This window comes from Oncorhynchus kisutch, unplaced genomic scaffold (assembly GCF_002021735.2).
Source record: "Oncorhynchus kisutch isolate 150728-3 unplaced genomic scaffold, Okis_V2 scaffold1309, whole genome shotgun sequence".
Taxonomy (NCBI): domain Eukaryota; kingdom Metazoa; phylum Chordata; class Actinopteri; order Salmoniformes; family Salmonidae; genus Oncorhynchus; species Oncorhynchus kisutch.
Genome location: NW_022263254.1, coordinates 38,832 through 62,500, shown reverse-complemented (window position 1 = coordinate 62,500; position 23,669 = coordinate 38,832). Strand labels below are relative to the sequence as shown.

General features: G+C 45.4%; 1 protein-coding gene across 1 annotated transcript in view; it reads right to left on the bottom strand.

The window, feature by feature from the left end:
• Nucleotides 1–5,529: 5,529 nt before the first annotated feature.
• LOC116352995 (dynein heavy chain 6, axonemal-like) overlaps nt 5,530–23,669 on the bottom strand; it is a gene marked incomplete at its 5' end in the record, with an annotated part of 55,930 nt that continues 37,790 nt past the window's right edge. Inside the window, 9 exon segments of the mRNA XM_031818245.1 lie at nt 5,530–5,991; nt 7,755–7,977; nt 8,423–8,574; nt 13,478–13,550; nt 18,360–18,545; nt 20,683–20,810; nt 22,019–22,148; nt 22,443–22,564; nt 23,160–23,279. Coding sequence (XP_031674105.1) covers nt 5,888–5,991; nt 7,755–7,977; nt 8,423–8,574; nt 13,478–13,550; nt 18,360–18,545; nt 20,683–20,810; nt 22,019–22,148; nt 22,443–22,564; nt 23,160–23,279 — 1,238 coding nt within the window.

The window sequence follows — 23,669 nt, the reverse complement described above, 5'->3', positions numbered from 1 at the left end:
GTAGGGTCGTTGTCCTGTTGAAAGGTGAACCTTCGCCCAAGTCTGAGGTCCTGAGTGCTCTGGAGCAGGTTTTCATCAAGGATCTCTCTCTGTACTTTGCACCGTTCATCTTTCCCTCGATCCTGACTAGTCTCCCTGCCACTGAAAAACATCCCCACAGCATGATGCTGCCACCACCATGCTTCACCGTAGGGATTGTACCAGGTTTCCTCCAGACGTGACGCTTGGCATTCAGGCCAAGGAGTTACATTTTTGTTTCATCAGACCAGATAATCTTGTTTCTCATGGTCTGAGAGTCTTTAGGTGCCTTTTGGCAAACTCCAAGCAGGCTGTCATGTGCCTTTTACTGAGGAGTGGCTTCTGTCTGGCCACTCTACCATAAAGGCCTGATTGGTGGAGTGCTGCAGAGATGGTTGTCCTACTGGAAGGTTCTCCCATCTCCACAGAGGAACTCTCAAAGCTCTCTCAGAGTGACCATCGGGTTCTTGGTCACCTCCCTGACCAAGGCCCTTCTCCCCCAATTGCTCAGTTTGGCCAGGCAGCCAGCTCTAGGAAGCATCTTGGTGGTTCCAAACGTCTTCAATTTAAGAATGATGGAGGCCATTGTGTTCTTGGGGAACTTCAATGCTGCAAAACTGTTTTGGTACCTTTCCCAGATCTGTGCCTCGACACAATCCTGTCTCGGAGCTTTACGGACAATTCCTTCGACCTCATGGCTTGGTTTTTGCTCTGACATGCACTGTCAACTGTGTGACCTTCTATAGACAGGTGTGTTTCTTTCCAAATCATGTCCAATCAATTGAATTTACCACAGGTGGACTCCAATCAATTTGTAGAAACGTTTCAATGATGGTCATTGGAAACAGGAAGCAGCTGAGCTCAATTTCAAGTCTCATTGAAAAGGCCTTATTTACAGAAGTATTCAGACCATTTCTTTTTGTTTATACATTTGCAAAAAAATCTAAAAAACTGTTTTTGTTTTGTCATTATGGGGTGTTGTGTGTTGATTGATGAGGAAAATGTTTTACTTCATTTATTTCAGAATAAGGCTGTAACGTAGCAACATGTGGAAAAAGTCCAGGGGTCTGAATACTTATCGAATGCACCGTATAAGAAGTAACAGTTGTTCAGGTTACATTTCACTGTGATTCCATTACAGCTCAGCTTCTCCCTCCCCAGAAACCTTATTAAACTGTATCTAGCTAGAACTGCAATACCGTCACTGCAGATCAGATAGGAGAATCGATGGACCCCATGAACTCTCTGGTTCTCCTCTACAACCTCTCTCTCTAGTGGCACAGCTATATGTTATCTGTGTAGAATATGATACTCTTTGCTACCTGAGCCACTTTCCTTCAGCAGGTGAGCGTTCTATTTTTGAAGCAGTATGTTACCCGTTAGATTTGTAGCTCGTTGTCATCAATACCAGGGTAAATCTAAAACTTCATGGATGTTTTTTCAAGTAAAACTCAACACAAAAAAAAACAATCTTAAGGGATAAAGTGACACTTAAAAAAGGTATTTTAAAATGTATTTTCCTAAGAAGCCCTGTTTGTTTTCCCACGGCGGATACAGACCTTTCGTAGTCCAGATTGTTTTAGTGTTGTGTTCTCTCTTACTGTGTGAAATGAAACCGTCTTTCCTCATCTATCGTTAAGCAAAAGGACATGAAACCAGGATGACTGGGGGTATTATTGACAGAAAACCCGCTGATGTTTACCACAATGTGTGTGTAACCTCGTCGCCGTGTCAACACAACTACAGTAAACTAACTCTCACTACTGCGATCCTCTTATCGTTAAACAGGTGACATCAATCATTGAATTACAACGGTCTATTGTTCAATTGTTTTCACGACACTGACAGAACTCAGACTGGGCTGATTCGGACATGAGGAAGGAGGTCATTAAAACAAGACTTTGGAGGAGAAGAGCGAGGAGGAGGAGGAGAAGAGCGAGGAGGAGGAGGAGGAGAAGAGCGAGGAGGAGGAGAAGAGCGAGGAGGAGGAGGAGGAGAAGAGCGAGGAGGAGGAAGAGGAGAAGAGCGAGGAGGAGAAGGAGAAGAGCGAGTGAGAGAGAGAAAAAAAAGACTGGGGCTGGAGGTCCAAAGGTTTGTGGGGTCAGAGACGTCGCCTGATCCACCATCCTGACCACTGCTCTGTTTGGTCTCACCATACCCTGCAGAGAAACAGGATGTGATCTTGTAAGATCAGGGGCCCGTATCCACAAAACGCCTCAGAGGAGGAGTGCTGATCTAGGATCTGTCCATGCAACCTTATTCATTATGAATTAAAAAAGCCAAACTGAGCCTAGATCAGCACTTGTACTCTGAGACACTTTGGATATGGGCTCTGAGCCAATCAAAGACGAGGAAAGCCCTAATGGGAAGACCACTAAGCTGTCGTCAGAGGTCATTCAAATTCAACTTTATTCATCCAGATGTCATGTTACATAACAGACACACAAGACTTACCTGTGTCACCTAAAGGAAGGCTGTTGTACCCCTGTCCTGTTGGAACAAGGTTCATGAATCATTGGATTTCACAACCCTACTGACCGGATGTGGATGTCATATGTCTTTATCTGGCCAATAGTCTCATGTTCCACATTCCCTCCCTGTGTGTGTAATCACAGTCATGCCTATTATTGGACATAGCATGCTTTGTCCTCTCCACTGTGTTAACTGATGTGTGGTGAGTGTTTTTGCACAAAATGGCTAAAGAATATCACAAATGTTTTTGAAAATGATATCTAACTAAAATGGGACAAGTTTTGAGTTTCGTACCTATATTTGACAATATGATTAATCACATTTAAAAAACAACAACATCTAAGTCACACTGATGCCCGTAGTTGGGTGTCAGCCATTTGTCACAATTGTCACGCGTGTGGTAATATCTTGTTTATGGGTGTGTCTGTGCCTCTGTGTGTGTAATGTCTCCTTAGAAACATGTACATGCATTACCAGTGTATATTATTATACAACAATAAAAAGAGAACTACGTTTACTCCATAAGGGTTCAATCATTCAGGGCCCAGGTAAAAACCCTCGTCCCTATAGTTCTAACACAGTTCATCCAGAATCTGTCTCTGTTGCGGTGTCAGTTTACACGGATATAATACCAATTCACTACCTGGAACTAGGGCCAAGAGTTTTCCCTGAACCTAACCTGGGAAAAACTTCCAACTCTACGTTATGGCCCTCGATCCGTCTCTGTCTGTCTGTGCTGTCAGCTTCCAGAGGGGGATGTGACGGGGACGTCATCAACTCATGGCCCTGGTGCAAATGGTCTTTGATTCGTGAAGGTAGTGAGGGTGTAGTGAGGGTGTATGGAGGGTGTATTTCATCTGCATGGTTTTAGATCCTGCTTGACAAACACTGTCTGGGGAGCTGAATCACTTAGCAGTCTGAGGGACAATCTTTCAATACACCTTCAAGACATCACAGGTGGTTTCGCTCTGTTTACTCTTCAGACACACTGCTTTATTGTGTGTGTGTGTGTGTGTGTGTGTGTGTGTGTGTGTGTGTGTGTGTGTGTGTGTGTGTGTGTGTGTGTGTGTGTGTGTGTGTGTGTGTGTGTGTGTGTGTGTGTGTGTGTGTGTGTGTGTGTGTGTGTGTGTGTGTGTGTGTGTGTGTGTGTGTGTGTGTGTGTGTGTGTGTGTGTGTGTGTGTGTGTCCGTCTGCACACCTGGAAATCCTCTTATTCCAGCAGGTCTGTTCTGTTTCTCCTCTTTACAGATTCCTCCTTCTGGGTCTTCTGGGACTCTGTTGCTGCAGGAATACTAAGCTAAGATCTGTGACAGAGGCTTTGAAAATCGCAACAGATCCTGCTGTGCTGTGTGCTTGCGATGTGTGCTTGCCTGTGAGAGAGATTGTGATGTGTGCTTGCCTGTGAGAGAGATTGTGGTGTGTGTTTCTCCCAGTGTTTTGTGTTTGTGCACACGTGTGTGGTTTTCTGTGTCCACAAATCATCACTGTGTCCAGATGTCTATGGTAATGGATTCATGGACACACACAGAAAGCCTTTCCCCCCCATCCACACCTCAGCTTTTAGATGCAGTGTCTGATCCCTTTAAACAACCAACTGGACCGTCTCAATTCAATGTCAGTGCATTTGTAAAACAGCTTTAAAAATATATTATTTTTACAAATGACAGGGACTCGAAACACACAAAAGGTTTTGATAACATTGGACACATCCGTTGTGTTTGGCTCCAGGCAGCACAGTCAGACACCTCGACAGCAACGGCCTGTCATAGCGTCCACACAGATCATTGATCTAGATAAACGGCAGGCGGAGACAGGAAACAGTGAAGACCAGAGAGACTCCTCTGCACCATTTCTGTCCCTCCATCTCTCTTTTTGCTCTCCTCCTCCACCTCGCTCCCTGAGGAAACAGTGAAGACCAGAGAGACTCCTCTGCACCATTTCTGTCCCTACATTCTCTCTTTTTGCTCTCCTCCTCCACCTCGCTCCCTGAGGGTGTGATGAACATATATAGTACCTGGCAAAGGGTTTTTCATTATTTTTACTATTTTCTACATTGTAGAATAACAGTGAAGACATTAAAACTATGGAATAACACATGGAATCATGTATTAACCAAAAAAGTGTTAAACAAATCAAAATATTCTTCAAAGTAGCCAACTTTTGCCTTGATGGCAGTTTTACACACTCTTGGCATTCTCTCAACCAGCTTCACCTGGAATGCTTTTCCAACAGTCTTGAAGGAGTTCCCACATATGCTGAGCACTTGTTGGCTGCTTTTCAACTCATCACAAACCATCTCAAATGGGTTGAGGTCAGGCGGTTTACATGTTGCGTTTAGATTTTTGTTCCGTATAGATCCCTGCATGTGCATTCTAATGTTGACATCACAATGGGTGAGTTACTGTGTTGAAATAACTTTTCAGTAACAGAGGATAAATATATCGTGTTTTTCCTCAGAGAAAAATGTAAATAGATGAAGTCAACAGTGGTTTTTAAATGCAGGAGGACAGCTTTTTGTTCGAGGTGGTCCACTATCGCAGGTGTCCCTTCAGCTGAGAAGGACAGGGGGTTCATGGTTCATTTATAATGGGGGAGACGCAGGACACTGAAGTACCATCTCTTACATGTGAATTAGAGTTTGCCTGACCACGCATCAGATGCATTTTACGTGATGCTCCTGGTGAATATTGACGATCTTACTCTCCTTTCACATTTGCAGGCTACACGAGTGACTATGAAAGCACTGCAGTCTACACTTCCTGTCGACTGTGTGTGTGTGTGTGTGTGTGTGTGTGTGTGTGTGTGTGTGTGTGTGTGTGTGTGTGTGTGTGTGTGTGTGTGTGTGTGTGTGTGTGTGTGTGTGTGTGTGTGTGTGTGTGTGTGTGTGTGTGTGTGTGGGGGGGGTGATGTAAAGGCATGTCGGGAGCTGTCATTTCAGACACAGGGGTGTTAATATGTTGCTACAGTTCACTGAAAGAGAAGAGAAATGGACTGAACTGAACACACCACACACAATTGAACCCATCAAATCAAACCTGATTGGTGACATCCACATTATTTAGCAGCTGTTATTGCGGGTGTAGCGACATGCTCTTCTCCCAGGCACACAGCAAAATGCACAAACGATAACAGCACTGCTACATGGTATTTAATCAAAGCAACTCGGAAAAGAAAAGAAACATGCCATTTTGGGCCCCCGTGTAAATAACCCCTTCAGCTGATTAGCAGAGAGAGACAGAGTACACAGGAGAACACTCCTCGATACAGACGGGAGAAACAGTCACTGGTTCCAGAAAACAAGAGTCCATAGAGAATGGGCTTCATCACTGCTGCTGGTAATGAAGGTGCAGAGGTACAGCGGTGTGTGTGTGTGTGGTGCCTGTGGGTGGGTGGGTCACTACTCGTTGAGCTGACAGAGCAGGGCTGAGGCCTTGGTGATCCAGTAGTCACTAGGCAGGCTGGACGGCAGCATCACCGTCACCACAAAGTTAGTAGAGTGGCCTGAGGGAGAGAACACACAGGTCTGGCACTATCTGGACATGATGCAGAGAACACACAGGTCTGTCACTATCTGGACATGATGCAGAGAACACACAGGTCTGTCACTATCTGGACATGATGCAGAGAACACACAGGTCTGGCACTATCTGGACATGATGCAGAGAACACACAGGTCTGGCACTATCTGGACATGATGCAGAGAACACACAGGTCTGGCACTATCTGGACATGATGCAGAGAACACACAGGTCTGTCACTATCTGGACATGATGCAGAGAACACACAGGTCTGTCACTATCTGGACATGATGCAGAGAACACACAGGTCTGGCACTATCTGGACATGATGCAGAGAACACACAGGTCTGGCACTATCTGGACATGATGCAGAGAACACACAGGTCTGGCACTATCTGGACATGATGCAGAGAACACACAGGTCTGGCACTATCTGGACATGATGCAGAGAACACACAGGTCTGGCACTATCTGGACATGATGCAGAGAACACACAGGTCTGGCACTATCTGGACATGGATTTTATTTTTATTTCACCTTTATTTAACCAGGTAGGCTAGTTGAGAACACCTTTATTTATCCAGGTAGGCTAGTTGAGAACACCTTTATTTAACCAGGTAGGATAGTTGAGAACACCTTTATTTAACCAGGTAGGCTAGTTGAGAACAAGTTCTCATTTACAACTGCGACCTGGCCAAGATAAAGCATAGCAGTGTGAACAGACAACAAAGAGTTACACATGGAGTAAACAATTAACAAGTCAATAACACAGTAGAAACCAAAGGGGGAGTCTATATACAATGTGTGCAAAAGGCATGAGGAGGTAGGCAAATAATTACAATTTTGCAGATTAATAACACTGGAGTGATGAATGATCAGATGGTCATGTACAGGTAGAGATATTGGTGTGCAAAAGAGCAGAAAAGTAAATAAATAAAAACAGTATGGGGATGAGGTAGGTGAAAAAGGGTGGGCTATTTACCAATAGACTATGTACAACTGCAGCGATCGGTTAACTGCTCAGATAGCTGATGTTTGAAGTTGGTGAGGGAGATAAAAGTCTCCAACTTCAGCAATTTTTGCAATTCGTTCCAGTCACAGGCAGCAGAGAACTGGAACGAAAGGCGGCCAAATGAGGTGTTGGCTTTAGGGATGATCAGTGAGATACACCTGCTGGAGCGCGTGCTACGGGTGGGTGTTGCCATCGTGACCAGTGAACTGAGATAAGGCGGAGTCGAGGATCGGTAGGATAGTCAGAGTCATGATGCACAGGACCAGAGAACACACAGGTCTGTCACTATCTGGACATGATGCAGAGGACCAGAGAACACACAGGTCTGGCACCTACTACCATACCCCGTTCAAAAGCACCTAAATCTTTAGTCTTGCCCATTGAGACAATTGAGACATGGATTGTGTATGTGTGATATTCAGAGGGTGAATGGAAGACAACAGATTGAAGTGCCTGAATGGGGTGTGGTAGTCGGTGTCAGGCTCACTGGTTTGCGTCAAGAACTGCAACGCTGCTGGGTTTTTCACACTCAACAGTTTCCTGTGTGTATCAAGAATGGTCCACCACCCAAAGGACATCCAGCCAACTTGACAACTGTGGGAAGCATTGAAGTCACCATGGGCCAGCATCCCTGTGGAACGCTTTCAACACCTTGTAGAGTCCATGCCGTGACGAATTGAGGCTGTTCTGAGGGAAAAAGGGGGTGAAACTGAATATTAGGTAGGTGTCCTTACCTGTAGTAGACAAAGTCCCAGCCCGAGCTGAGGTCTTGTACAGCGGAGCCTGGTAGAGAGACGGATCAGGGTCATAGTTCTGCTGGGGTTCGAAGTGCACCACGGGAAGCATGGCGTTCATCACCCGCGGCAACGCATCCTCGATCACCATGTCGACGTCGTCCCAGCGACTGGCGTCCATGAACATCCCGTGCACCAGCACGCCGTCGTTGATGGTGGGTAGCTATGGAGACAGAGTGTTACTGTAGTTACCATAATGTCATATTATGATACATTGTGATTAGAGGCCTGGGTTTTGGACAATCATATCACATGACCTGGTGTTGAACTTTTAGACAGTTGTTTTCATTTTAAGTCTAATTCTCATTTCTGGATAAGGATTTAAATAAAGGTTCAAATCTAGGTCATGTGACATGGTAGTCCAGAACACAGGGTCCTAATAATGATCCAGATACCTCTCCAGGAACCTGACGAGTTGACTAATTCACTGATGACCTCTAAACATCCCACAGAGGTCAACGTGTGTTGGAGTCATTTCTATCAGCGAGTAGCTTAGCTCCTTCATGTTTTTACAGTCAGACTTTGCTTTGTAGGCAGGATGCAGTAAACTCCTTCCTGCCCTCAGGGCAACCAGTCTAAATATGTCCCTCTCCCCTCCCTGTAGCTACCTCAGAGTCCATGTCCAGCTCGCCCCCGGCCGGTAGGGTCTTCAGAGCCTCGCTCACGGCCCCCTGGTCTAGGTAGACCGGCAACACGTTGAAACGGAAGTTGAGCTCGTCGATGGGGAGGTTATAGGTCCTGGCGTGGTTCTGTAGCGCCCCTACAGGAGAGGAGGGGGAACAGCACAACAGCACTTCAACATCTCAGTAACTGGACTTTAACCTAGTTTGGTGCTCTACTTTGGACTGATCCCAGGCCTGTTCAACAATAACAGGATTTATAAATATACAGATTTATAAATATATCAGTGGTCACCAACCGGTCCATCTCCCAGGCATCTCTAGTCCATCGCCAAACATTTCTGTAAATAACCCAACAACATACTATATCAGTGGTCACCAACCGGTCCATCTCCCAGGCATCTCTAGTCCATCGCCAAACATTTCTGTAAATAACCCAACAACATACTATATCAGTGGTCACCAACCGGTCCATCTCCCAGGCATCTCTAGTCCATCGCCAAACATTTCTGTAAATAACCCAACAACATACTATATCAGTGGTCACCAACCGGTCCATCTCCCAGGCATCTCTAGTCCATCGCCAAACATTTCTGTAAATAACCCAACAACATACTATATCAGTGGTCACCAACCGGTCCATCTCCCAGGCATCTCTAGTCCATCGCCAAACATTTCTGTAAATAACCCAACAACATACTATATCAGTGGTCACCAACCGGTCCATCTCCCAGGCATCTCTAGTCCATCGCCAAACATTTCTGTAAATAACCCAACAACATACTATATCAGTGGTCACCAACCGGTCCATCTCCCAGGCATCTCTAGTCCATCGCCAAACATTTCTGTAAATAACCCAACAACATACTATATCAGTGGTCACCAACCGGTCCATCTCCCAGGCATCTCTAGTCCATCGCCAAACATTTCTGTAAATAACCCAACAACATACTATATCAGTGGTCACCAACCGGTCCATCTCCCAGGCATCTCTAGTCCATCGCCAAACATTTCTGTAAATAACCCAACAACATACTATATCAGTGGTCACCAACCGGTCCATCTCCCAGGCATCTCTAGTCCATCGCCAAACATTTCTGTAAATAACCCAACAACATACTATATCAGTGGTCACCAACCGGTCCATCTCCCAGGCATCTCTAGTCCATCGCCAAACATTTCTGTAAATAACCCAACAACATACTATATCAGTGGTCACCAACCGGTCCATCTCCCAGGCATCTCTAGTCCATCGCCAAACATTTCTGTAAATAACCCAACAACATACTATATCAGTGGTCACCAACCGGTCCATCTCCCAGGCATCTCTAGTCCATCGCCAAACATTTCTGTAAATAACCCAACAACATACTATATCAGTGGTCACCAACCGGTCCATCTCCCAGGCATCTCTAGTCCATCGCCAAACATTTCTGTAAATAACCCAACAACATACTATATCAGTGGTCACCAACCGGTCCATCTCCCAGGCATCTCTAGTCCATCGCCAAACATTTCTGTAAATAACCCAACAACATACTATATCAGTGGTCACCAACCGGTCCATCTCCCAGGCATCTCTAGTCCATCGCCAAACATTTCTGTAAATAACCCAACAACATAATATATCAGTGGTCAGCAACCGGTCCATCTCCCAGGCATCTCTAGTCCATCGCCAAACATTTCTGTAAATAACCCAACAACATACTATATCAGTGGTCACCAACCGGTCCATCTCCCAGGTATCTCTAGTCCATCGCCAAACATTTCTGTAAATAACCCAACAACATACTATATCAGTGGTCACCAACCGGTCCATCTCCCAGGCATCTCTAGTCCATCGCCAAACATTTCTGTAAATAACCCAACAACATACTATATCAGTGGTCACCAACCGGTCCATCTCCCAGGCATCTCTAGTCCATCGCCAAACATTTCTGTAAATAACCCAACAACATACTATATCAGTGGTCACCAACCGGTCCATCTCCCAGGCATCTCTAGTCCATCGCCAAACATTTCTGTAAATAACCCAACAACATACTATATCAGTGGTCACCAACCGGTCCATCTCCCAGGCATCTCTAGTCCATCGCCAAACATTTCTGTAAATAACCCAACAACATAATATATCAGTGGTCACCAACCGGTCCATCTCCCAGGCATCTCTAGTCCATCGCCAAACATTTCTGTAAATAACCCAACAACATACTATATCAGTGGTCACCAACCGGTCCATCTCCCAGGCATCTCTAGTCCATCGCCAAACATTTCTGTAAATAACCCAACAACATACTATATCAGTGGTCACCAACCGGTCCATCTCCCAGGCATCTCTAGTCCATCGCCAAACATTTCTGTAAATAACCCAACAACATACTATATCAGTGGTCACCAACCGGTCCATCTCCCAGGCATCTCTAGTCCATCGCCAAACATTTCTGTAAATAACCCAACAACATAATATATCAGTGGTCACCAACCGGTCCATCTCCCAGGCATCTCTAGTCCATCGCCAAACATTTCTGTAAATAACCCAACAACATACTATATCAGTGGTCACCAACCGGTCCATCTCCCAGGCATCTCTAGTCCATCGCCAAACATTTCTGTAAATAACCCAACAACATACTATATCAGTGGTCACCAACCGGTCCATCTCCCAGGCATCTCTAATCCATCGCCAAACATTTCTGTAATAACCCACGATAAAGCCTTGTGTTCCTAGTTTTTCTATTAGTCTCTGTTGGTGGTGGGTGCAGCCCATTCAGCTGCCCTGCGCTCCAGGTATGTGACTGAAGGTACAAACTCTGCCGTCCCGGTGGGCCTGGAGAGGAAATCAAGTGCACTATGCCACCGCTGGCCAATCAGATGCTCAGAAGACCATGTCTGCAGTAACGTAGCAGGCATGAAAGAAAGCTACGGCAAAATTGATACTGTGAGATTTCAAAACATTTAAAACCCTGACAAGAGAGAGACTCAACGAATACAGCAAAGATCTACTGTTTATAACGTTTAAAACCCTGACTAGAGAGAGACTCAACGAATACAGCAAAGATCTGCTGTTTATATGAGAGAGTTCATGTTAAGGTCTTACTCAGCCCTGTCAACACTTTGTATTCAACACTTTTATAAGCCATAAAATGTGTGTTCTTCCTATTTCCCCTCAGCGTTACAACAAGCAGCACAGCAGTAATGAATGAGGAAAGGAAAGTGTATAGGTAGGCTTGGTTTGTTGTAATTAGCGGCTTGGGTCTTTTTTAATATTTCCCCTCAGCGTTACAACAAGCAGCACAGCAGTAATGAATGAGGAAAGGAAAGTGTATAGGTAGGCTTGGTTTGTTGTAATTAGCGGCTTGGGTCTTTTTTAATATCAAGGAACATTTCACTTTCTCTGTTCATAGGACTAACAACATGAATTTGTACGAGGCAGAAATACTGCGACTTGAGTTTGGCCGTCAGCTGGAAGACGGTGTCCCTTTTTGGTCGGGGTCAGTGGAGGAAAGGGAGAGTGGAGGGATGTTGGTCGGGGTCAGTGGAGGAAAGGGAGAGCGGAGGGATGTTGAGAGACGGGCCCTCAGTCTGCTGCTCTCTCCCTCTACTGACAGTGGAGGAAAGGGAGAGCGGAGGGATGTGGAGAGACGGACCCTCAGTCTGCTGCTCTCTCCCTCCACTGACAGTGGAGGAAAGGGAGAGCGGAGGGATGTGGAGAGACGGACCCTCAGTCTGCTGCTCTCTCCCTCCACTGTCAGTGGAGGAAAGGGAGAGCAAAGGGCTGTTGGGAAACGGACCCTCAGTCTGCTGCTCTCTCCCTCCACTGACAGTGGAGGAAAGGGAGAGCAAAGGGCTGTTGGGAAACGGACCCTCAGTCTGCTGCTCTCTCCCTCCACTGACAGTGGAGGAAAGGGAGAGCAAAGGGCTGTTGGGAAACGGACCCTCAGTCTGCTGCTCTCTCCCTCCACTGTCAGTGGAGGAAAGGGAGAGCGGAGGGATGCTGGGAAACGGACCCTCAGTCTGCTGCTCTCTCCCTCCACTGACACTGACCATCAGATGCAGGCACCATCAGCCCAGTAAAATAAACAGCTAATTATTTAAATGTATGCTCACTCAGCTGTGCCTCACAAGTAATACAACAATGGATCTATTACCGGTGTGATCATATAGCCTACCTCAAATTCTGAAATATATATATTTTTAAATGTCCTGAACAACAATGCATTGGCAGGTAAATTCAAGCACAGCCAGTATGTGGTGATAATGTATTGGGCCTGTAGCTTACTGCACAAACCTCATTGCTACAGAACTGTTTTTAATTGGTTCATGTTTCTTACATTGTTGAAGTCATGGTAATAAAAAATCTGAGCGGTAGATCTCGGCATGTATTTTGATTCAAAGTGATCTTGACTCAGAAAAGGTTGGTGACCACGGTACTATATGAAGTAGACTACAATGTTGAAGAGAACAGAATTTTAACTAGAGTACAGCATATTGAATAGACTACATCATATTGAATAAAGAACAGAATATTTAAAATTCTTTTGCTACATAATATTGAATAGAGAACAGAATATTGAATATTTAATAGACTACATAATATTGAATAGAGTACAGCATATTGAATATTTAATAGAGTACAGCATATTGAATATTTAATAGAGTACAGCATATTGACTAGAGTACATCATATTGAATATTTAATACTACATAATATTGACTAGAGAACAGAACACAGAGGAGACGGTGTGTACTGACCAGTGATATGTAATACTACATAATATTGACCAGTGATATGTAATACTACATAATATTGACTAGAGAACAGAACACAGAGGAGACTGTGTGTACTGACCAGTGATATGTAATACTACATAATATTGACCAGTGATATTTAATACTACATAATATTGACTAGAGAACAGAACACAGTAGAGACGGTGTGTACTGACCAGTGATATGTAATACTACATAATATTGACCAGTGATATTTAATACTACATAATATTGACTAGAGAACAGAACACAGTAGAGACGGTGTGTACTGACCAGTGAGGAAGCCCTGAGGGAAGAATAGTCCAGAGATCCAGAAGGATTTGGGCTGACCCCGCGTGATCCAGTTCTACACAAACACACAGACAGAGAGGAAGTTGGTTTCCCTGCATGAACACACACACACACACACACACACACACACACACACACACCCACACCCACACCCACACACCCACACCCACACCCACACACACACACACACACACACACACACACACACCCACACCCACACCCACACCCACACACACACACACACACACGAAGCAGAGGGTGATTTTGTTTGGGTTATGTTCATCTCAGTTTCCAGAACCTAATTGTAAGGCTGTCACCAGAGACTGGGGTTATGTTCATCTCAGTTTCCAGAACCTAATTGTAAGGCTGTCACCAGAGACTGGGGTTATGTTCATCTCAGTTTCCAGAACCTAATTGTAAGGCTGTCACCAGAGACTGGGGTTATGTTCATCTCAGTTTCCAGAACCTAATTGTAAGGCTGTCACCAGAGACTGGGGTTATGTTCATCTCAGTTTCCAGAACCTAATTGTAAGGCTGTCACCAGAGACTGGGGTTATGTTCATCTCAGTTTCTAGAACCTAATTGTAAGGCTGTCACCAGAGACTGGGGTTATGTTCATCTCAGTTTCCAGAACCTAATTGTAAGGCTGTCACCAGAGACTGGGGTTATGTTCATCTCAGTTTCCAGAACCTAATTGTAAGGCTGTCACCAGAGACTGGGGTTATGTTCATCTCAGTTTCCAGAACCTAATTGTAAGGCTGTCACCAGAGACTGGGGTTATGTTCATCTCAGTTTCCAGAACCTAATTGTAAGGCTGTCACCAGAGACTGGGGTTATGTTCATCTCAGTTTCCAGAACCTAATTGTAAGGCTGTCACCAGAGACTGGGGTTATGTTCATCTCAGTTTCCAGAACCTAATTGTAAGGCTGTCACCAGAGACTGGGGTTATGTTCATCTCAGTTTCCAGAACCTAATTGTAAGGCTGTCACCAGAGACTGGGGTTATGTTCATCTCAGTTTCCAGAACCTAATTGTAAGGCTGTCACCAGAGACTGGTGTTATGTTCATCTCAGTTTCCAGAACCTAATTGTAAGGCTGTCACCAGAGACTGGGGTTATGTTCATCTCAGTTTCCAGAACCTAATTGTAAGGCTGTCACCAGAGACTGGGGTTATGTTAATCTCAGTTTCCAGAACCTAATTGTAAGGCTGTCACCAGAGACTGGGGTTATGTTCATCTCAGTTTCCAGAACCTAATTGTAAGGCTGTCACCAGAGACTGGGGTTATGTTAATCTCAGTTTCCAGAACCTAATTGTAAGGCTGTCACCAGAGACTGGGGTTATGTTAATCTCAGTTTCCAGAACCTAATTGTAAGGCCTTCACCAGAGACTGGGGTTATGTTAATCTCAGTTTCCAGAACCTAATTGTAAGGCTGTCACCAGAGACTGGGGTTATGTTCATCTCAGTTTCCAGAACCTAATTGTAAGGCTGTCACCAGAGACTGGGGTTATGTTAATCTCAGTTTCCAGAACCTAATTGTAAGGCTGTCACCAGAGACTGGGGTTATGTTAATCTCAGTTTCCAGAACCTAATTGTAAGGCCTTCACCAGAGACTGGGGTTATGTTAATCTCAGTTTCCAGAACCTAATTGTAAGGCTGTCACCAGAGACTGGGGTTATGTTAATCTCAGTTTCCAGAACCTAATTGTAAGGCTGTCACCAGAGACTGGGGTTATGTTCATCTGTCTGTGTGTAGACATTTAGGGATTGCGTAACACACAGTAAGACCAGTCTCCCGGAACAGACGCTTCAGTCTGGGGCGATGGAGCGAGTGCACAGAGAGAACGAGAGATGGACAGAGAGAGAGAGAGATTATTATCTAGTTCACTGGCTTTGGCATTGTTAACATATGTTTCACATGCTAATAGAAAATGTAAATTGATAGAGGAGAGAGAAGACTGGAGATAGAGACAAACAAAGAGAGAGAAGACTAGGGAGAGAGAGAGAGAAAAAAGAGAGAGAAGACTAGGGAGAGGGAAAGAGAGAAGACTAAGGAGAGAGAGGGAGAAAAAAGAGAGAGAAGACTAGGGAGAGGGAAAGAGAAAAAGAGAGAGAAGACTAGGGAGAGAGAGGGAGAAAAAAGAGAGAGAAGACTAGGGAGAGAGAGGGAGAAAAAAGAGAGAGAAGACTAGGGAGAGAGAGGGAGAAAAAAGAGAGAAGACTAGGGAGAGAGAGGGAGAAAAAAGAGAGAAGACTAGGGAGAGAGAGGGAGAAAAAAGAGAGAGAAGACTAGGGAGAGGGAAAGAGAAAAAGAGAGAGAAGACTAGGGAGAGGGAAAGAGAGAAGACTAGGGAGAGAGAGGGAGAAAAAAGAGAGAGAAGACTAGGGAGAGGGAAAGAGAAAAAGAGAGAGAAGACTAGGGAGAGAGAGGGAGAAAAAGAGAGAGAAAGACTAGGGAGAGAGAGGGAGAAAAAAGAGAGAAGACTAGGGAGAGAGAGGGAGAAAAAAGAGAGAGAAGACTAGGGAGAGGGAAAGAGAAAAAGAGAGAGAAGACTAGGGAGAGGGAAAGAGAGAAGACTAGGGAGAGAGAGGGAGAAAAAAGAGAGAGAAGACTAGGGAGAGGGAAAGAGAAAAAGTGAGAGAAGACTAGGGAGAGGGAAAGAGAAAAGTGAGAGAAGACTAGGGAGAGGGAAAGAGAGAAAAGAGAGAAGACTAGGGAGAGAGAGGGAGAAAAAAGAGAGAAGACTAGGGAGAGAGAGGGAGAAAAAAAAGAGAGAAGACTAGGGAGAGGGAAAGAGAGAAAAGAGAGAAGACTAGGGAGAGAGGGAGAAAAAAAAGAGAGAAGACTAGGGAGAGGGAGAAAAAAGAGAGAGAAGACTAGGGAGAGGGAAAGAGAAAAAGTGAGAGAAGACTAGGGAGAGGGAAAGAGAGAAAAGAGAGAAGACTAGGGAGAGAGAGGGAGAAAAAAGAGAGAAGACTAGGGAGAGAGAGGGAGAAAAAAAGAGAGAAGACTAGGGAGAGGGAAAGAGAGAAAAGAGAGAAGACTAGGGAGAGAGGGAGAAAAAAAGAGAGAAGACTAGGGAGAGGGAGAAAAAGAGAGAGACGACTAGGGAGAGGGAAAGAGAAAAAGTGAGAGAAGACTAGGGAGAGGGAAAGAGAGAAAAGAGAGAAGACTAGGGAGAGAGAGGGAGAAAAAAGAGAGAAGACTAGGGGGAGAGGGAGAAAAAAGAGAGAAGACTAGGGAGAGAGAGGGAGAAAAAAAGAGAGAAGACTAGGGAGAGGGAAAGAGAGAAAATAGAGAAGACTAGGAGGAGAGAGGGAGAAAAAAGAGAGAAGACTAGGGAGAGAGAGGGAGAAAAAAAAGAGAGAAGACTAGGGAGAGAGAGGGAGAAAAAAGAGAGAGAAGTCTAGGGAGAGAGAGGGAGAAAAAAGAGAGAGAAGACTAGGGAGAGGGTGAAAAAAGAGAGAAGACTAGGGAGAGGGAAAGAGAAAAAGTGAGAGAAGACTAGGGAGAGAGAGGGAGAACAAAGAGAGAGAAGACTAGGGAGAGAGAGGGAGAAAAAAGAGAGAGAAGACTAGGGAGAGAGAGGGAGAAAAAGAGAGAGAAGACTAGGGAGAGGGAAAGAGAGAAAAGAGAGAAGACTAGGGAGAGAGAGGGAGAAAAAAGAGAGAAGACTAGGGAGAGAGAGAGAGAAAAAGAGAGAAGACTAGGGAGAGAGAGGGAGAAAAAAGAGAGAAGACTAGGGAGAGGGAAAGAGAAGACGAGGGAAAGAGAAGACTAGGGAGAGGGAAAGAGAGAAAGAGAGAAGACTAGGGAGAGGGAAAGAGAAGACTAGGGAGAGGGAAAGAGAAGACTAGGGACAGGGAAAGAGAGAAGACTAGGGATAGGGAAAGAGAAGACTAGGGAGAGGGAAAGAGAGAAAGAGAGAAGACTAGGGAGAGGGAAAGAGAAGACTAGGGAGAGGGAAAGAGAGAAAGAGAGAAGACTAGGGAGAGGGAAAGAGAGAAAGAGAGAAGACTAGGGAGAGGGAAAGAGAAGACTAGGGAGAGGGAAAGAGAAGACTAGGGAGAGAGAAAGAGAAGACTAGGGAGAGGGAAAGAGAGAGAGATAGAGATGGGTAAATACAGAGCAAGGGCACAGAAGAATAGAAAGTGAGAGTAAGAGACGAGAAAGAAAGAAGTCAGTCTGAAGTGGATGGCGTGCTGCTAATGTTTAAACATGATTCTCTCATCACATCATCCCATCTCACTACCCCTGATAATGACTCTGTGTGTGTGTGTGTTTCTCTGCCTGGGCGGAGTTCCTGTAAGAGAAAATCCACATTCGTCTGAGTGTGTGTGATCACAGAAATGTTAACAACAAGAGCACGCAAACATAGATGTTCTGTTTCCACTATATCATACCACATTGCCTACATATGTCTTCCCATCTGATGTAATGACAACACACAAGTCTCCCATCTGATGTAATGACAACACACAAACACACAAGTCTCCCATCTGATGTAATGCCAACACACAAACACACAAGTCTCCCATCTGATGTAATGACAACACACAAGTCTCCCATCTGATGTAACGACAACACACAAGTCTCCCATCTGATGTAATGACAACACACAAACACAAGTCTCCCATCTGATGTAATGCCAACACACAAACACAAGTCTCCCATCTGATGTATTGACAACATCCACACACGTCTGAGAGAAGTAAATATAGTGTTTCACTGTGTCGTAGTACATCGATACATATGTACACAAATTGTGGTTTGGTAAATTGTGTCTGACTCAGGACTTAAAGAGAGGTTCATTGACCCAACTGTACAACAACACGTGTCTATGAGAGAGAGAGATGTCTCTGTCACCTCGATGAAGCAGGTCCTGAGGGCCAGGTCTTTAACCCAGCTGGCCAGGGGTTTGAGGGAGGGGTAGGCTGAGGTGCTCCAGTGGTTTGGAACCTGGTTGTTGAGGAAACTGGTGTAGATCCTCTCCATCTCCTCTGACATCACTACCAGCCCTGCTATAGCCTTCTGGAGGGTACACAGAGACACCTAGGGAGGGAGGGAGGGAGGGAGGGAAGGAGGGAGGGAGGGAGGGAGGGAGGGAGGGAGGGAGGGAGGGAGGGAGGGAGGGAGGGAGGGAGGGAGGGAGGGAGGGAGGGAGGGAGGGAGGGGAGGCTGAATGTGAGGAGAAGTGTTTGTGGGTGTTTATCTGAGCCATCCACAAGAGAACATCATAAACCCAGAGGTCACCACTGCAGTAACGGTTTGCCAACAATGTGGCTGCAGCATCTGTCCTTATAAACACATACAGATTCTTCTGAAAGTACTCAAACACGTTCCCTTTTTCCACATTTTGTTACGTTACAGCCTTATTCTATAATGGATCAAATTATATTGTTCCCTCATCAATCTACACACAATACCACATAATGACATCACAATACCCCATAATGACATCACAATACCACATAATGACATCACAATACCACATAATGACAAAGCAAAAACAGGTTTTTAGAAATGTTGGCAAAAAATGATGTAAAAAATGAAATATTACATTTACATAAGTATTCAACCTTATCGATGAAACTCCAAATTGAGCTCCGGTGCATCCTGTTTCCTGTTTCCATGGATCATCCTTGAGATCAGTGGAGGCTGCTGAGGGGAGAACGGCTCATAATAATGTCTGGTACGGATCAAATGGAATGGCATCACACACGGATGTATTTGTTTATTTGATACCATTCCACTGATTCCACTCCAGTCATTACAACGAGCCCATCCTCCCAAATTAAGGTGCCACCAACCTCCTGTGCTTGAGATCTATATAAGGTACCAACAGTTGACAGTGCATGTCAGAGCAAAAACCGTAGAGCTCTGAGACAGGATTGTGTGGAGGCACAGATCTGGGGAAGGGTACAAAACAACTGTCTGCAGCATTGAAGGTCCCCAAGAACAGTGTCCTCCATCATTTTATAATGGAAATAATTTGGAACGTCAAGACTCTACCTAGAGCTGGCTGCCTGGCCAAACTGAGCAATCAGGGAGAAGGGCCTTGTTCAGGGAGGTGACCAAGAACCTGATGGTCACTCTGACAGAGCTCTAGAGTTCCTTTGTAAAGATGGGAGAACCTTCCAGATGGACAATCATCTCTGCAGCACTCCACCAATCAGGCCTTTATAGTAGAGTGGCAAGTGGAAGTGGAAGCCACTCCTCAGTAAAAAGGCACATGACAGCCCGCTTGGAGTTTGCCAAGAGGCACCTAAAGAAGTCTCAGACCATGAGAAACAAGATTCTCTGGTCTGATGAAACCAAGATTGAACACTTTGGCCTGAATGCCAAACGTCACGTCTGGAGGAAACTTGGCACCATCCCTGCAGTGAAGCATGGTGGTGGCAGCATCATGCTGTGGGGATGTTTTTCAGCGGCAGGGATTGGGAGAATAGTCAGGATCGAGGGAAAGATGAACGGAGCAAAGTACAGAGAGAGATCCTTGATGAAAACCTGCTCCAGAGCGCTGAGGACTAGTTCACCTTCCAACAGGACAACAACCCTAAGCAAACAGACAAAGACAATGCAGGAGTGGCTTCGGGACAAGTCTCTGAATGTCCTTGAGTGGCCCAGCCAGAGCCCAGACTTGAACCCAATCTAACATCTCTGGAGAGATCTGAAAATAGCTGTGCAGCGACGCTCCCCATCCAACCTGACAGAGCTTGAGAGGATCTGAAGAGAAGAATGGGAGAAACTCCACAAAAACAGGTGTGCCAAGCTTGTAGCGACATACCCAGGAAGACTGGAAGCTGTAATCACTGCCAAAGGTGCTTCAACAAAGTACTGAGTAAAGGGTCTGAATACTTATGGAAATGTAACATGTAAAAAAATTAAAAATAATTAAAAGCCAACATTTTTGTTGCTTTGTCTTTATGGGCTATTGTGTGTAGATTGATGAGAAAAAACTACATTTAATTAATACATTTTAGAATAAGGCTGTAACAAAATGTGGAAAAAGTCAAGGGGTGAATAGATTCCGAATGCACTGTATGTCCCTCCACTATGCCTCTGGGGACCTTCCATTGAGACCTAGGGGCAGCAGCTGGAACCATGGACCGATACAGCGGTCCTAACATTTCATCAAGGACCTTTTCAACTGGGACCCCTGACCTCTAATGCCTGACCCCTGACTCACCCTGAGGACCCGCAGCAGGTTGTTAAAGCGGTCTACTTCCTGTCCGAGGACGGTGGTGAGGGAGTTGAGGCGTCCGTTGGCGTCACGAATAAACAGAGCCTCTGCTGCCTCATCCATATCCAGACACTCTGAGGAGACAGACCGACATACACAGACAGACCGAGACAGACAGTCAGACAGAGAGACAGATCAGACAGACAGTCAGACAGACACAGACAGACAGACATACACAGACAGACCGATATAGAGACAGGCAGACAGACAGACAGACCGACAGAGAGACAGATCAGACAGAGAGACAGACACAAACAGAGAGACAGACACAAACAGAGAGACAGACACAAACAGAGAGACAGTCAGAAAGAGAGACAGACAGACAGACACAGACAGACAGAGAGACAGACAGACATACACAGACAGACCGATATAGAGACAGGCAGACAGACAGACAGACCGACACAGAGACAGGCAGACAGATCAGACAGAGAGACAGATCAGACAGACACAGACAGACAGAGAGACAGACACAAACAGAGAGACAGTCAGAAAGAGAGACAGACAGACAGACACATACAGACCGTCATAGAGACAGTCAGAAAGAGAGACAGACACAAACCGACAGAGAGACAGTTAGACAGACACAGAAAGACCGACATAGAGACAGTCAGAAAGAGAGACAGACAGACAGACAGACAGACAGACAGACAGACAGACAGACATAGAGACAGACAGATCAGACAGACAGTCAGACAGACAGTCAGACAGACACAGACAGACAGAGAGACAGTCAGAAAGAGAGACAGACACAGACAGACAGTCAGTCAGACAGACACAGACAGACAGACCGACATAGAGACAGTCAGAAAGAGAGACAGACACAGACAGACAGTCAGACAGACACAGACAGACAGACATACAGACAGACCGACATAGAGACAATCAGAAAGAGAGACAGACACATACAGACCGACATAGAGACAGACAGACAGACAGACAGATCAGACAGACACAGACAGACCGACATAGAGACAGTCAGAAAGAGAGACAGACACAGACAGACAGAGAGACACAGAGAGGCAGTCAGAAAGAGAGAAAGACACAGACAGACCGACAGACAGACATGCAGAAAGAGAGACAGACACAGACAGACAGACCGACAGAGAGACAGGCAGGCAGATCAGACAGTGACTTCAACCACACTATAATGAGTTTAGAGAGACTAACTTTAATTTCAAACCAAAGCGAACATCAAACCGTAAAAGCACCAGAATAAATCAAGCCTGAGACGTGTGTGTGTGTGTGTGTGTGTGAGTGTTTACGTGCGTCTCTCTCTCACCCGGGATCTTGGCGAGGATGGAGTCGGCCAGCTCGTGGACGATCTCGTCGTTGCTCTTGCCCCCGCCGCGGGCTGACGAGCGAGGCTGTACCTCCAGGATGGTGTTGATCAGGGTCATAGTCTCCAGACGCTGTACAGACAGACAAGACCTCACCGTTTTAGGGATGACAATTAACCCACAGGACACAGACTATATACGCCTACAGTATGTATCCATGTTGTCAGCATCAAAGGTAATGTTCTCCTCTTAACTGGCTAAATACATGTTTTGTATTGGTGATGTGACCTCTTATTTTCAGACAGTACATGAACAAAATCTGTCGAAACAAATGTGAATTAGGTACTGTATAGTTAATTGTCCCCAAGCCAGTATTAGCCCACTGAGCTAAAGGTGAGAATATATAAGCAGAGTGAAGTGTCTAACCTGGAAGGCGAGGTTGGCGTTCTCGTGCATACCAAAGATCTCAGGGTCGTCTATGAGAGGAAGGTTCTCTATGTACCTGTTATAGTCACTCAGTCTGTCTGCCTCGGGGGCAAAGTAGACACCTGACACACACAGACAGAATACCAACAGTTAGATCTCACTGAACACACACAGACAGAATACCAACAGTTAGATCTCACTGAACACACACAGACAGAATACCAACAGTTAGATCTCACTGAACACACACAGACAGAATACCAACAGTTAGATCTCACTGAACACACACAGACAGAATACCAACAGTTAGATCTCACTGAACACACACACACAGAATACCAACAGTTAGATCTCACTGAACACACACAGACAGAATACCAACAGTTAGATCTCACTGAACACACACACACAGAATACCAACAGTTAGATCTCACTGAACACACACAGACAGAATACCAACAGTTAGATCTCACTGAACACACAGACAGAATACCAACAGTTAGATCTCACTGAACACACACAGACAGAATACCAACAGTTAGATCTCACTGAACACACACACACACAACAGGACACACCTTTCCCCCGTTTCTCAGATTCAGCAACATTTGTACACACAAATTGTACACACAAATGTGCACGCACACACACACACACACACACACACACACACACACACACACACACACACACACACACACACACAGTGGTCTTCACCTGAGGTGGAGAAGGTGTACCCTGGGTCCAGGGTGACAGGAGAGAAGAACCGTTTGAGGATGGTGCGGAGACAGCGCTGGTCCCAGGCATCAGTCACCCTGCCTCCGTAGGTTATCTCCCCTGGGGGGAGAGAGGGTGAGGGTGGGGGGAGTCATTAGGCTACTGAAAGGAAGAACATGGACAGAAACCTGGAGGGGCTACCTCCAGAAGAAATGCTCATGTTGGTTTTAAGGTCATTTCCCTAATGAACACGACCCACTTCACATGAACCTGCTGTGGAAAACACATGTGGAATCATTCCTATTACAGACAGAGTGGAGCTGGAACAGAGGGTCTGCTGGGTAAATAGAAGGTTCTAATAGAGGTTCTAAACTTTAGTATGCAGAACACGGAACCCTTCTTTCAGTTATTACACTACGTGAGAGAGGAACACTTTCATTCAGGATGTTTAAAACTATATCATGCTGGGTTAAACACCCAATGATTTTCAAATGGATGGTTTCTGCATAC